Below are 13,739 nucleotides of genomic sequence, written 5' to 3' on the forward strand. Positions count from 1 at the left end.
CCCCCCTCGCTATTCATGAGTCCAAAATATGTGCAATTGACCCGAATTTGAAAATGTGAATTGTCATTTTGACAATTTCCCTCACGTTATTTTTGCATTTGACTTTTTTTTTTTTTCCAATTTCAAAGTCAGAATAGAACGACGAGTATTTTTATCCCCAATTCTATTTGTAAGTACAAAAAACTATCGTGTCGTATTAATTTATATTTCATTAGTAGGTTAATTGTAATTTTTTTTCAGGATTATTGCTACCACGGTGCATAGCAATATATATATATATATATATATATATATATACACCGTATTTTTATTTATTTTATTTTTTTTTTAATCTGTTCCGAGTCTGTCCAGTCACCTTGACAACATTGGCCCAATGACAGCGCACAGGCAAACTAGGCCAGCCAATCAGACGCGGCCCCCGCGAAGCTGCACGTCATGCTCGCGCGCGCGCGCGCGCGCACACGCGTCGGTGCGTTTTGTCTCCATCCACGCGTGGATGTCATGAGCGGCGGCGGCGGCGGCGGCGGCGGCGGCATGACGCCCCTCTTCGTGGTGGCCGTGCGGGGAGCGGCCGCGGACCGACACCCGCGCGAGGAGCCGCGTCGCCCGGCCTGACCGGCGGAGGCGAGTTCGGCGCATCTCTCCCCCCCCAACACCGCATCCCGGTCTTCCTCCGCCTCCGCCTCCGCATCCTCCGGCCATGGCCCTGGTGACCGTGCAGCGCTCCCCCAGCCCCAGTGCGGCGCCGTCGGCCAGCAGCGAGGGGGAGGTACGTGGACGTGCCGGGTACCGCGATGCTGCGGTCGCAGGAACGAAGTCCTCCTGGCCCGGACCCGGACGAATACCGGGGCTCGGTTTTGATCGGATGGGAGCCCTTCCCAATATTTGCTCTTATTTAGAAGGTGGAAATCCTCACAATGGGCGCATCCCAAATGGTCCTACGCAGGTTTGTTCGGGCCTTCGGGCGGCAGGGGGCGGCGTCGGACCACAAAGTCCCCCCCCACCCCACCCCCTCCCCGGCGGTCTTGCGGAGCGTGACATCGTTGGAGCCTTTTGGATCCGTCTTGGGACGCGATTTTTCAACTGAATTCGTCGGGCTGTCATTTTCCGCAGCGGTAAACAGTGGCGTCACGAGGCCCGTTTTACTGAAGCTCCATCACATCCGTCCATCCATCTTATCCTCACAACGGTGCTCCAGCCTATCTGGGGAGACCACACCCTGAACTGGACGAGCCCCACACCCTAAAGTCACATTTCCAACATGTTAACCGAGCACCTCAACTCTTAGCTTCGGAAATCACAGTTGAGATTTGAAATTGGACAGAACCGAACGACGACACGTGTTCACATTGAACTTTTGTTTTAGTATTTTGTCAAGTACAATGTGGAAGCTACCACAGTGCGGGGGTGTCAAACTCATTTTCGTTGCGGGCCACATAGTAGTCATGATTCGGAAACCATCAAAATCACCACTATATTTACACAAAAATGATGAACTAGTTTAATAATCAGAAATCAAAGCTGTTGTTTACAATTTTCACGTTTGGTAACACCAAAAAAATGCTAATAATAGCTCTATCATTTACGAAATGAGAAATTTTGCTACAGATTTTCACGTGAATCATGCAAGTTCACGCGCACGATTTTCCTTGGCGGGCCACATGAGATCACGTGGCGGGTCGGATCTGGCCCCCCGTGCCTCGAGTTTGATACCGGTGCTCATGTAACTGCATATTGTAGTTGGTTAAGATAATTTGTCTTTCATATTTCATGTGATTTTTTTTTTTTTTTTACATACGTGTGTATGTTCTTGTCGAAATGTACAAATGCGTGTGTGAGGTGTGTTTATGTCAATGTTTTTGGGGCAAAAGGGAGTGAAATCTGGGAACTGTTTTGCCGTGTCCAAAAGACCAAAACGAGCCCCCGCTGGCGTTGAATACTTGCAAAGACTCTTTGGGCGTCCCGTCGGGATTTCGAGTCAAACAGATTCGCTCGTTGGTTCCGCTTTCAATGCTTCTTTTTTTTTTTTTTCTGTCTTGCAGAATTTTGGAAGTGACGATGATCGCAAGAATAACCAATGGTGAGTTTTTCCCAATTTTCCAATGACATTTTTTTTCCTGCTTAAAACATTTGATATGGAGGAATAAAAGGGCAGCAATAGCCATACTTGTCGCCAGCCGGTCAGGGTCCCGACCGACAGCCTTTTATAGCCTTCGCTGACTTTTGGTGAGAGAAGCGGGGCACACCGTGGCCCGGTCGGCAGCCGGTCACGCCGGGTCGGTCGGTGCAAACCAGAATTCGGACTCCCATTCCCGCCTCTGAGCTCTTTCGTCTTCAATCAAGCGATCCGCGTCCGCGACGCTTTTTTTGGCGAGAGAAGCGGGTGACGCGCAACCCGAGTCGTGACGCGTCCCACTTCTCTAGCCAAACGTCTGCCAGCGAAAAGGAGCCATCCATTTTCTTTTGCCGCTTATCCTCACGAGGGTCGCGGGGAGCTGTCAACGGGCAGGAGGCGGGTGGGGCACACCGGCCAATCGCAGACGCACTCACAATCACACCTTGGGGCAATTTAGAGTGTCTAATTAATGTTGGATGTTTTGGGGATGATGATGAAGACGATACCGAAAATTATTTTCTTTTGTCGTCGTCGCCGTCAGCCTCAACGAGAGCTTCTTCATGGTCAAGGGTGCCGCCCTCTTCCTCCAGCAGGGCGGCAGCGCCGAGTGCCCCGAGACCGCGACCAACTGCTCACACGCGGGTACGAAACCCCCACCCCCCCCCCCAAAAAAAATTTTTTTTAAATTAAAACAAATCCTGTTTATGTTTGTTTCCAGGTGACTTGCCGCAACATCTGCAGGTCATGTTTAGGAGCCTCCGCTCGGAAGATCGCATTAAGATGGTATTTCTTTTTTTATTATTTATTCTTATTGTTTTTTTTTTCCTATCATCATGCTCATCTGTTAACGAACTTCAACTTGACAAGGGGAAAATTTTCCTTTCAGTTTTTAGGAGTTTTTTTTTTTTTTTTTACAGTCGCTACAGATACGTCAACGTCTACGAAAGCGTAGATTTTAAGCAAAAAATAAATCTATTTCTTAAATGAGTTTATTATATAAAGTATTTAAACCGTACATGTATTTCTACGATGCATTTTATTATCAGGGAAAGCTAAAAAAATGCAGTAAAAAGCCAAATTTTTAAGGCTTGGAACGCATTATTTCTTTTTCCATTCATTGTAATGGGAAACATCGATTCGGTTTTCGAACAAATCACTTCTCGAACCGTTTTCTGGAACGGATTGTGGTGGAGAACCGAGGCATGACTGTACTTCATTTCTCAACTCTTTGGATGGTGTCTTTTTTCGGCCACCCCACCCCCCACCCCCTCCGGGCCAGATAACGGACAAATTTATTTCCTTTAATAAATGAAACCACCGTGAAAAAACATTCATTTATAATTTCACATGGGTTGATGATCTTAAACAACTGCAAAAATCTAAGAAATTGAGAAGGGGGTCTGTCGTGTTCACACCATTTTACGTGTGTACGTATCTCTATCGAAATACCTGCTCCACGCGGACTCCATTTTGTGGCGATTTGACGCCGCATTCGTACCGACGACGCGGTGGCCTTCCGTCAGGCGGCGCGACTGGAGAGCGGCCGCTCGGAGCGCCTGCGGTACATGCTGGTGGTGTACACCGGCGGCCATCGGGACGGGGAGGAGAACGCCGTCCTCGGGATGGACTTCGCCGACAAAGACAGGTTGCCCGTCGCCTCGCGTCGCCTCGCGTCGCCTCGCGTCGCGTCGCGACTCTCCCGACGGGCTTCTAACCGGCGGCCGTTGCCCCGCTAGGAAAAGCTGCTCCATCGGGATGGTCCTGCCGCTGTGGAGCGACGCCAACATCCGCCTGGACGGCGACGGGTGAGTCGAGCTTTGCCGGAGATCGCCGCCAATCGTCCCTTGAAGCGCCAGAGATTTTATTCCCGCTAAACGCAAAACTGGCGCTGGTAGCCGAAGCACGGGTGTCCAACGTACGGGGCGAGGCCCAAAGCCAGCGAAAGGAACTGTCACTGTTGCCACTTTTGTCCACTGGAGGTCACACTAGCGAGCGCTTAAATGACCTTTAGACGACGTTCCGAAATCGGACGGCGCTCCGGATTTCACGCCCGATACCGACGCGCTCGGGAGAGCGAAAAGATGCCGACTTGCTGTTTTCTTTGTGACATTTCAGATTGTATTGCATGATTTTTGCAGTAATATCCATATGTTAATTCATACGACATTACATTCATGTTGTTGAGTTCATAGGTGTCCAACTCGAGGCCCGTGGGCCAGATCCGGCCCGCCGCATGATTTTACAAGGCCCGCGACGGCAAATCATGTATGTCAACTTCCGCGTTTCCTGTTCAACTCTGTACCGAAATTTCCAATTGCATCATCATAAATGATAACGCTGAGGTATATATGTTACCATACATCCAATTTCCGATTCCAAAAGTAATTTACATATTTCACGTGTCAAAATGATGAGCCGTTAAAAGATTTTTATGGATGCAGTCATAACGGCCCTCTGAGGGAAATCATAACTACAATGTGGCCCGTGTCAAAAATGAGTTGGACACCCCCCAGTTTATCCATCCATTTTCTTTTGCCGCTTATCCTCACGAGGGTCGCGGCGACCCCCCCCGGTTTGGTCAATAATAATCTGTAACTCGTGCAGATAATTCTGCTCTGACTTAAACACTTTTAATTGAAGTTGAAATGTATTGACAATGAATTTAAAATATTTGCAATTCATAATTGTGACTTTTATTGACCTTTAGATTATTTTTGGTCTTTTTTTGATGCGTGTTTTTGTTTTTTTGGTCGCGCGAGAAGAGTTTCTGTCGACGCGGTTACATTGCGCGCGTGTAACAAGGCGGCGGAATGTTCCACGGGGGGTTGGTGAATGGTCGCCCCCATGCAGCCCCCCCCCCTCCCCCCAGGCCTCCCTCTCCCCGCCGCTGTTTACTTCGCGCACATGCGCCACTCTTCTTCACCTCCTTCATCTTGTTGCTGTTTTTTTTTTTTTTTTTTTTTCATATTTCAGAGGTTTCAGCGTGAAGACGGCGGGACGCTCGCACGTCTTCAAGCCCGTTTCGGTGCAGGCCATGTGGTGAGTACGGACGGCCGCTCGGCCTCGGCTTTCAGTTCCGAGTCCAAGTTTGGAGGATTCCCGGCACAGGTGTGGGGGGTACTGACACTTGGTCAAAGTAGGACTGATGGCGGGCTCGTAACTGACAATTCATATGGGATATCAAAAGTCAACACACCCCTGTTCAAATGCCATGTTTTTGTCATATGAAAGAAAATGTGACATTGATAAATCATTTCAAAACGTTTTCCACCATGAATGTCGACTATTACCCGTATGTGCATTTTTCGAAGCCGCCTATCCTCACAAGGCTCGCAGGAGTGCCAGAGTCCATGCTGGCTAACTTTGGGCAGAAGGCGGACTGCACGCTGTACAATTCCATTGAGGTACATACATTTTTTGACAAGGAACTATGAAAGAAATTTAAAAAAAAAAAAAAAACGCAACTGAGTGTTTGCATAAGTGTGCACACCCTCTTATAATAGGAGGTGTGGCTGTGTTCAAAATGAACCAATCACACGGCAAATTCACGATACATGGGAGACGGCGCCCATCTGCCACCTGACTCTGATGAACCCCAAAAAAGTTGACTTTTTCTGGTAACGAGCACATGATTAGTTGTTTTTGCATCTCAACTTGAAAATATTTCTTTGAGTTTTTTTCCCTCAGTTGATTTGTACAACACATTAATGGTGGAAAAAGTCTGGATATGAAGATTTGAACAGGGGCGCGTCGACTTTTTCTAGCCACTCCGTCCGTGTCATAATCTTGCGGTCAACGCACAGGTGCGCCCTCCAGGCGGTGCACAAGGCGTGCGAGGTGTCCCGCCGCTTCAGCCACTTCCCCGGCGGCCCGTCGCTCAGGTGGACGGCGTTCTACGAGGGCCGCGTGTCGTCCGAGCAGAGCTGCGTCAACGAGTGGAACGCCGTGACGGACCTGGAGACCGCTCGCCCCGACTCCCCTGCCACCTTCGGGGACCGGTGAGTCCGAAGTCCCGTCCGTCTTGCTCATGACGTTAGCGTGACGCCACAACGGGGGTCGCTAAATTCTCAGTCATCCAGGTGAAAGGGCGAACGGCGGCAACTGGACTCGACTTGTTTTGTTTTTTGCCGCTTTTCTGACGCGGCGTCGTCTCCCGCAGGCCCAGCGGACGGGAGCGAACGGAGAGCCTGATCAAGGCCGAGCTGCGCGCCATCATGACCTTCCGAGACCTGGACAACATCACCTCCAAGGAGGTGCGAGCCTCACGCCGCCGCGCGCTCTTAGCGCCGTCAAGGCATTTTCCCGCGTTTGTCTGCCGCGTCAGATCCGTAACGAGCTGGAGCGACACATGAGCTGCGACCTGAAAGGCTTCAAGGAGTTCATCGACAACGAGATGCTGCTCATCCTGGGCCAGATGGACAAGGCCACGCCCATCTTCGACCACGTCTACTTGGTGGGCCGCCGCCGCCTTGTCCCACCAACCCGACGCTCATTCTCGCTGACGTTTGCGTGCCAATCCCGCCCCGTCAAATTTGGTCGTTGTGCAGGGCTCGGAATGGAACGCTTCGAACCTGGACGAACTTCGGGAATGCGGGTGAGATGTTTGCTGCTTTCTTCGGCAAACACAAATCTACTTTTTCGGGACTGCAAAATGGAAGGAAAATGATGCGTAGTTTTGAATGTTTCCCCACAAAAATTGTACTCTGCTAGCCCGAAATTAATTCCACTCTCATTATGACTCATTCTCATGAGTGCTGAACGTTTTAATCACCTGTCCATAATTCGGTACTTCTCTTCCCGTTTCCTACGAATGAAAGAAGCAGATTTCATTTTTTGGGGTTTGTTTTTCCAGCGTCGGCTACATTCTAAACGTGACCAGAGAGATCGACAACTTCTTCCCGGGCATCTTTTGCTACCACAACGTCCGCGTGAACGACGACGACGCCGCCGACCTGCTGGCCCACTGGAACGACACCTACGACTTTATTGCCAGAGCCAGGTGAGGCCATTCTGGGGAACGGAACTCGAAGTGGGTTTTACTTTTTTGCGCTCGGCAGGTAGTTGCAAATTGTCCCTGCGTCGTCTGGCGTGCAGGCAGAACGGCTCCAAGTGCCTGGTCCACTGCAAGATGGGCGTGAGCCGCTCGGCCTCCACGGTGGTGGCGTACGCCATGAAGGACTACGGCTGGTCCCTGGAGAAGGCCTACAACTTTGTCAAGCACAAGCGCGCCATTGCTCAGCCCAACGCCGGATTCATGAGGCAGCTGGCGGAATACCAGGGCATCCTCGATGCCAGGTAAAACCGGGGTACGCTCCGCGTTCAGGACCGTCGCGCCACCCCACAGCCGTTTCAAAGACGCCTGAAAAGCGGACCTTTGCGAAATTTGGAGGAGAAATATTTCAAGTCATCCCGATTCATCCACCCTTGTTCTCTCTCCCCCCCCCCCCCCCTGCCCCCAGCAAACAGCGTCACAATAAGCTCTGGAGACCCGGCACGGACGAGGAAGTCTCGGACGACGTGCCGGCCTCGGGCCAGGTCAGCGGGCAGCGCGGTGACGACGAGGAGGCCTGGGGGGTCTGCGGGGCGTCGCCCTGCAGGGGTCTGGAGATGGAGCCCCTGGACTCCCTCAACTACAACTACTACTTCCGACGTTTGTCCGACTCGGCGCTGGACAGCGAGCCCTCCACGCCGGTACGGGGCCCTCCGCTGCTGGGCATGGAGAGGGTCTTCATCGAGATCGAGGACGTGGAGCGAGACGCCCTCCTGGAGGACGAGGGCTTCCCCGTGGCCCACCTGGCCTTGCCGGGCGGCGGCGGCGGGGGGACGGGAGCGCAGACGTGCGGACGTCTGGACCCCCTTGAGGACATGAGACTGAGGTTAGAGTTCAGCACACTGGAGGAGGAAGACGAGGAGGAGGCCAAGAAGGAGGAGGCCGAGATGGCCGCCTTGGAGGGGAAGAAGCACGTGGAGGAAAGCCGTCTGGGTCTGGCCAACCTCAACACCAACAACAGCAACCGCTTGGCCGCCAAGCGAAGCTGCCCGGCAGCCTTTGACGTGAGTACCGAATCCTTCGTTCGTTTCCTTCTCGCCAATCGTCATCCGATGAAGGGAGGCCCGCCACGGATGGCCAAAATCCGCAAATACTGGACTTGACTGCGAATATGTGCGGGTCGACTGTTTAGGTCATGAGAGAGCGATTCCAAAGTTCTCAGAGTTAGCAGACATTTCCTTCATTTTGGCCAAATTTCATATCAATTCAACATTTCGAGTCCAAATTTAGTGATCAAAATCTTCCCCTTGAAATTTGGGTTGGGTCGACGTGGCTGGAAACCTCAAGTATTCAACTTTTGATTGATAGCACGGTCATGGGGTGAGGAACTGACTGTTACTTTGCCGCCTACAGGACAGCGCCAGCACGGACAACCCTTTTAAAGTCAAACCCTCGTACCAGTCCTGCAAAGACTGCTGCCTGCGTCTACCGCAGGGTCGGCGCTGCGACCGCCCGGCGGGGTCGCGCTCCCACCGCCTCAACCCCTCTCGGCACTCCACCCTACCCACCATCTGCATCGACCCCCCCGGGACCGTTTTCATTTCACAGTCCCTACCGAATCTTGCCCCGCCGGTCTCGGTCCAGTACTGCTGTTCTGCCGGGGTCCCGCTTTCACGCCAGAAACTGGCCTCGCCCGTGAGCTGTGAAGACCCCACGCATGCCTGCGCTTCAACGGAAGCAGAAGCCATGGACGCGCCTGAGGCAGAAGGACAGGCCGGTCCTGAGGCCGGGTCGGAAATCGCAGAAATCGAGTGACGTGGACAACAAATGTCTGCAGCGCTGATCTGGTTTCACGAGGGTAACGGTTTCCTATGACAGGGTAGTCTGAGCTTAGGCAAGAAAGTTTCAGAACGGCCAATTTAAGTGAGGGGTAGGAACCAGACAAAGCTGGCTAGCTTGGACCCAAAAACTTTTTGGAACCTGAAACCTGGAAACGGGAACAGGACGACCAAGTCCTTTTCCTCTCGAGGGGGACTGTACGTCATTTTTACTCAAGCGTGGCTGCTAGGATCAGATTTGGGACGCTTGAGCTGGACGTCTCAACGATGAGATTGCAACCAAAAGAATAAATCGCAAAAAATCGGTGTAACCCAGAAACATTATTCACAAAGAATCTCGATGGCGATGTTTTATGCCCACGTGTCGTGATTTTGCATCTCAAGAGTACATTTCGATCCAAACGTTGCTCATTTCTTTCTGGATTTAATGCAATGCCGTGTTCACACATTTGCTACATTGGTGCAGACCACGCTTTAAAAAAAATAAACAAAATAAAAATAACAACAACTTCGATCCATGGTGCTTGTTCTTGACTCCAGAAATTATGTAGTCCGTGTACTCAGCTGAACCCACTTTCAAGTGGGCCTCGTGTTCCGACGACACCAAAAAACAAACCTGTCAAGTGAGAGCACAGGAAAAATCTTGGCCCAATTGGAAACAAGGGCGGCGACGCCAGAACTTTTGCGGCTTTCTTCTTTCTAGAAAACTGCGCGGATCATCCAGAGACGCTGACGCCACTGACGTGTCTTGTTTGGCTGACGTCTTCGAGTCGTTTTGGGCGCGGTCGGTGGCGACCAAGATGATGCCATTTTGCTTCTGGGCTACATGCTAGGATTGTCCGTTAGCACCATCCCCCGTGTCAATTTCTGGTTCCACAACGGATGCATAGCGAAGGTATAAGATTGACATCCATCTAGCCACTTTCCAAGCCGCTTATGCTCACAAGGTGGACTACAGCCCGAAGTGATCACCAGTTAGCAATTAGCGTGTTGTGGCTAAGAGGCCACAAACGAATTGAAGTGTCCTGCCCGATCCTGATCAACATCCAACATCCTTTGGAAAGATGTTCATGTGAGCTAAATTAACTGTCTGAGCAGAGCGCTAGCGGAACGCTAAACTAACTCGCCAGCTTTTCAAAGTGTTAAAAAAAAACAAAAAACCCAAAACCGTGTCATCTTGGGCCTCCTCCTTGAGACTCTTATTAAGTTATGCACATTAAGACGCTTGCAGGAAAACAGCCGGGAAGAGCGTCCCGTTTCGTTTTGTTTTTGTTGTTTGGTTTTTTTAGGCGTCCTGCACAGTAAGTATTACCATTTTCCTCACAGTATATTTAACTTTATTGTACTTTGTTTATACACATCATCTTTCTTCTGATGTAATATACAGTATTGTTACTAAAGAAGTCAGTAGTTCATTTCAATGCCGTTCGGAGAAGATGCAGTTCACAGGAAAGAAAATATCCAAGGTTAACAGTATAAAATACAACCGTCACAACTACTGCATGCGACAACTTAGCATGATGTAAAAACTACATTTGTGATCTTTTAGCACCATTATATTTTGCATATATATATGTATTTTTAAATGAGACATTACGTTTCCACTACGACTATTTTTTTTTTTTTTTTCAGCTCCTTGTGTCATTGCAGGCTAAATATATTGATTATAGGATATTTCATACGAGCCGATGTTCACACAAGTCAAATTCATTCTAAAATATTGCCCAAAAAAGTACAAAATAACAAAACATACTGTAGGCTAGCAGAGGAAGATGTATACAAACATGTATTTAACATCTTATGGTGTTTTATTCTTTTCCATACTGCGTAGCGAGAACGCGATTGTGTCATAAATCTTCCGAACGGGACCATGAGGACGCAAAATCTCGAGCCCGGGCTAATAGCTTGTGCACTCCGAGTCACGAGTCTCCTATAAAACGCCTTGCGGACGAACCCACGAGCAAAGGAAAAGGAAGACGGTGGGGGGGACAAATAAATCTTTCGGCAGCAAGCGACAGCCACAAAGCTGAAGAGAGTGGAAGTTTTCTCAAAATATATTGAATTCCGCTGGATCTACAAAATAATTATTCAGCAGGCCTAATTACCGACAAGCTGCGACTTTTTTCATACGCTTTCAACCTTGCGGTTTATGCGGCGCTAGAGTTAGCGCGGCGCTTGCGTTAGTGCGGCACTAGCGTTAGCGCACCTTGTTGTAACCCTCGGTACGCGGAAAGAGTTTAACATTAGCGCTACGCTTGTGTTAGCGCGGGGTTAGCAGTAAACTCTTTCTGTGTACCGAGACTTAGAACCAGGTGCGTCCCGTAGGCCGGGAATCGCGGTACGATATGTCCCCTGTTCACCTTTTGAGCTTGAGTCATGAGTACAGAGGTCCACTTGGATGGAAAAAGATGACATGCTGTCGGGACAAGCCGAAAGGAAAAGAAGAAGACAAAAGTCCACCGTACTTTCTTTAGCCGCTGTCCTCTTCAAAATCCAACCTGTTGTTTTTGCGTATGTACTGTTTGGTTCCAAGGCTAAAAATAGCCATTCCAGTCCGCTCCACGGCACTTTAAAGCCAGCCGAGCTTTGTCCCGCGCTTTTGCGGTAAAGCCCTCCCTTCCGTCACCGTCCACCGTCCGCCAAGGCCCAAACAAATGATTTAGACCGGGCGTCGAGCTGCTTGCGATTTGAGCCGCGAGTTCTCTGGGTGACCTTTTGGTCGGGCGGCGTAACCAAAACAATCGTCGGAACAAACAAAGACCGGCATCCAACGCGGCGCAGGTGGCAAAAGTACTCACACGCCGGACTTAAGTGGGAGTACAGATATTTGTGGCTGTGTGATCTCAACAAAACGAGATCTCAACCTCGGTTGACTTCACCGTCGCGTTGTCACTTGTGAAGGTGGGAAAGAGTGACAGGTCTACAAACTTTTTACTAAGTACGGAAACTAGCAATGGTAGAAACGATTGACAATCGCGTTCAAAGGTAGGGAGTCAAAGTCACAAGTTGTCCAAAAATAAATACCCGAGTCCGGCTCAACTTGTTTTAAGTGCTGTACTTTGTAACTCCCCCGACTGCAAATGGGTCATTGCAACAAGCCTCTTCCAGGAGGTTCTGATCCTTCCTTCTGAAAGTGCGTTTCAAATAAGTAGGACTTCCCCTAAATTTCAAAGTGACCTTGTCAACCGGCTCCTATCTCACGTGTCCGGTTGCCTTTATTGGCCTCCTGACTCACCGGCTGCACGAGGGCCACCTAATTATAGGCGGCGGCGCATTCCTGCCAATGCGGAATGGCAGAAGATAGACGGCGATGCCTTTGGGAGGGTGTGAGGAATACACGAACATAGAGGAGAGGGGATTCAAGATGGTTTAAAGATAGAAGGCGACGCCTGTTGTGTGATGTCACCCTTGTTACGCCGCTATTAATACAGCGTCTTCACTGCTGGGTTTCCGACTGTAAGACAGGGCTGTGACCATGGGTCAGAAGGTGGACAAGATGCAAGACAAGGATGACGAGTCACCCGGTGCCTTGGAAAAAAGAGAAGAGACGGGAGCCCGGCAGGGTGTCCCGTCCGACGAGGGAGGTTCCTTGTGTTCGGAGCAGAGCGGGAAGCATATAGAGCCCCAAACTGAGCGGCCAATCAGGCATCTCGGTCTGAGGGATGGAGCTCAGGCGACCACAGAAGAAGAGGTGGGTGGAGAGGGGGAGGGCCGGCGTGACTTCGGTACAGCTGAGGACTCAAAATGTGGTCTGAACATCAGGGAGAGCACACAAACTTCGGAGCTTAAGGAGAAGGCTGGAACCAGTTCGGGGACGACAGCTATGGAAGCCGCTGGGAATGTATTGGAGAGCGGAGATACAGCCAAGCTTCCAAGCTTCGAGGAGGACTTTGTGGTCCTAGAACGAGATGACGCTTTGACGTCGCTTGACGGAGAAAGCGACGTCCATTCCATCCAGGAGATGAAAACACAAGATCGTCAATCAGCAATCAGGAATAGACTTGCGGTAGATGCCGCGCGACTGTCCAGGAATCACTTGCCAGAAAAGAGTCCGGGTCAACCCTTGGCGAACGTGACAGATGGCAGTCTGAGACATCTCGAGACACTCGAGAGAGGGAACGTGCGGCGCGTCTCCGCAACGAGTCATCACGAGAGAGTTAAGAGGACATTCAAGACAGACGGTGACAGAGTTCATGAGACAGACCGGCGGGAATGTGAAGCCTCCTCGGACTTTGACAAGCCCGATGCGGTGCGAAAAATCCAAGAGGAAGTTCCTGCGACAGGTCAGGACAGGTTTGCCGACACCGTTTTGAAGAACGTGAACGACGTCGCGGGAGTTGATGGCCAGGCCTTCGACAGAGCGTCTTCCTCTAAGACCCGCAGACCTTCTTTACGACAGTCTCTGGAACGATGGGATTCCGTCAATTGTAACCTTGACGGCTGTGAAGGTATGTCACATTTAGCACAGCTCACAAAAGAGACCGAGCCCCTTCGCTTCACTGCGGTCGTCACCCCCCCGCCATTAACTCATATCATGCCCGACAAAGAATTACCGAGTGTACAAATGTCCTCAGATGTCACACAACAGGGGAAGCCAAAAGCCAAAGGTCCACCTCCACCAGTTCCCAAAAAACCCAAGAACCCATTCATCAAGCTCAAAACGGCTCAGCTGATGACCGGTGACAGACAAGGCAAAGATCACCTCCGTTCCGAGGAGAGGACCAGGAGGAGGCACACTCTTGGTGTTCACAAAGACTTCTTAAGGGGTGCTGGAACCAATCAGGACATGTGCTCC

The 13,739-nt window shown here is 50.6% G+C and overlaps 1 protein-coding gene across 1 annotated transcript; it reads left to right on the forward strand.

The window, feature by feature from the left end:
- Nucleotides 1–646: 646 nt before the first annotated feature.
- Nucleotides 647–9,409, forward strand: ssh1b (slingshot protein phosphatase 1b). The gene is made up of 15 exons (XM_061801310.1): nucleotides 647–769; nucleotides 2,043–2,080; nucleotides 2,658–2,758; nucleotides 2,835–2,899; nucleotides 3,640–3,761; nucleotides 3,853–3,921; nucleotides 5,090–5,155; nucleotides 5,920–6,114; nucleotides 6,276–6,369; nucleotides 6,441–6,569; nucleotides 6,664–6,710; nucleotides 6,969–7,115; nucleotides 7,211–7,411; nucleotides 7,576–8,170; nucleotides 8,520–9,409. Exons 1-15 carry the CDS (start codon nucleotides 701–703, stop codon nucleotides 8,919–8,921), a joined length of 2,340 nt encoding a protein of 779 aa, XP_061657294.1. The 5' UTR covers nucleotides 647–700; the 3' UTR covers nucleotides 8,922–9,409.
- The last annotated feature ends 4,330 nt before the right edge of the window (nucleotides 9,410–13,739 follow it).

This window comes from Syngnathoides biaculeatus, chromosome 17 (assembly GCF_019802595.1).
Source record: "Syngnathoides biaculeatus isolate LvHL_M chromosome 17, ASM1980259v1, whole genome shotgun sequence".
Taxonomy (NCBI): Eukaryota; Metazoa; Chordata; class Actinopteri; order Syngnathiformes; family Syngnathidae; genus Syngnathoides; species Syngnathoides biaculeatus.

Excerpts from the sequence above, each read along its gene's own strand:
- ssh1b (XM_061801310.1), top strand. The coding sequence starts at position 701 with ATGGCCCTGGTGACCGTGCAGCGCTCCCCCAGCCCCAGTGCGGCGCCG. Across the intron at positions 5,156-5,919 it reads GTTTCGGTGCAGGCCATGTG|GTGCGCCCTCCAGGCGGTGC; the intron begins GTGAGTACGGAC and ends GTCAACGCACAG. Across the intron at positions 7,412-7,575 it reads CAGGGCATCCTCGATGCCAG|CAAACAGCGTCACAATAAGC; the intron begins GTAAAACCGGGG and ends CCCTGCCCCCAG.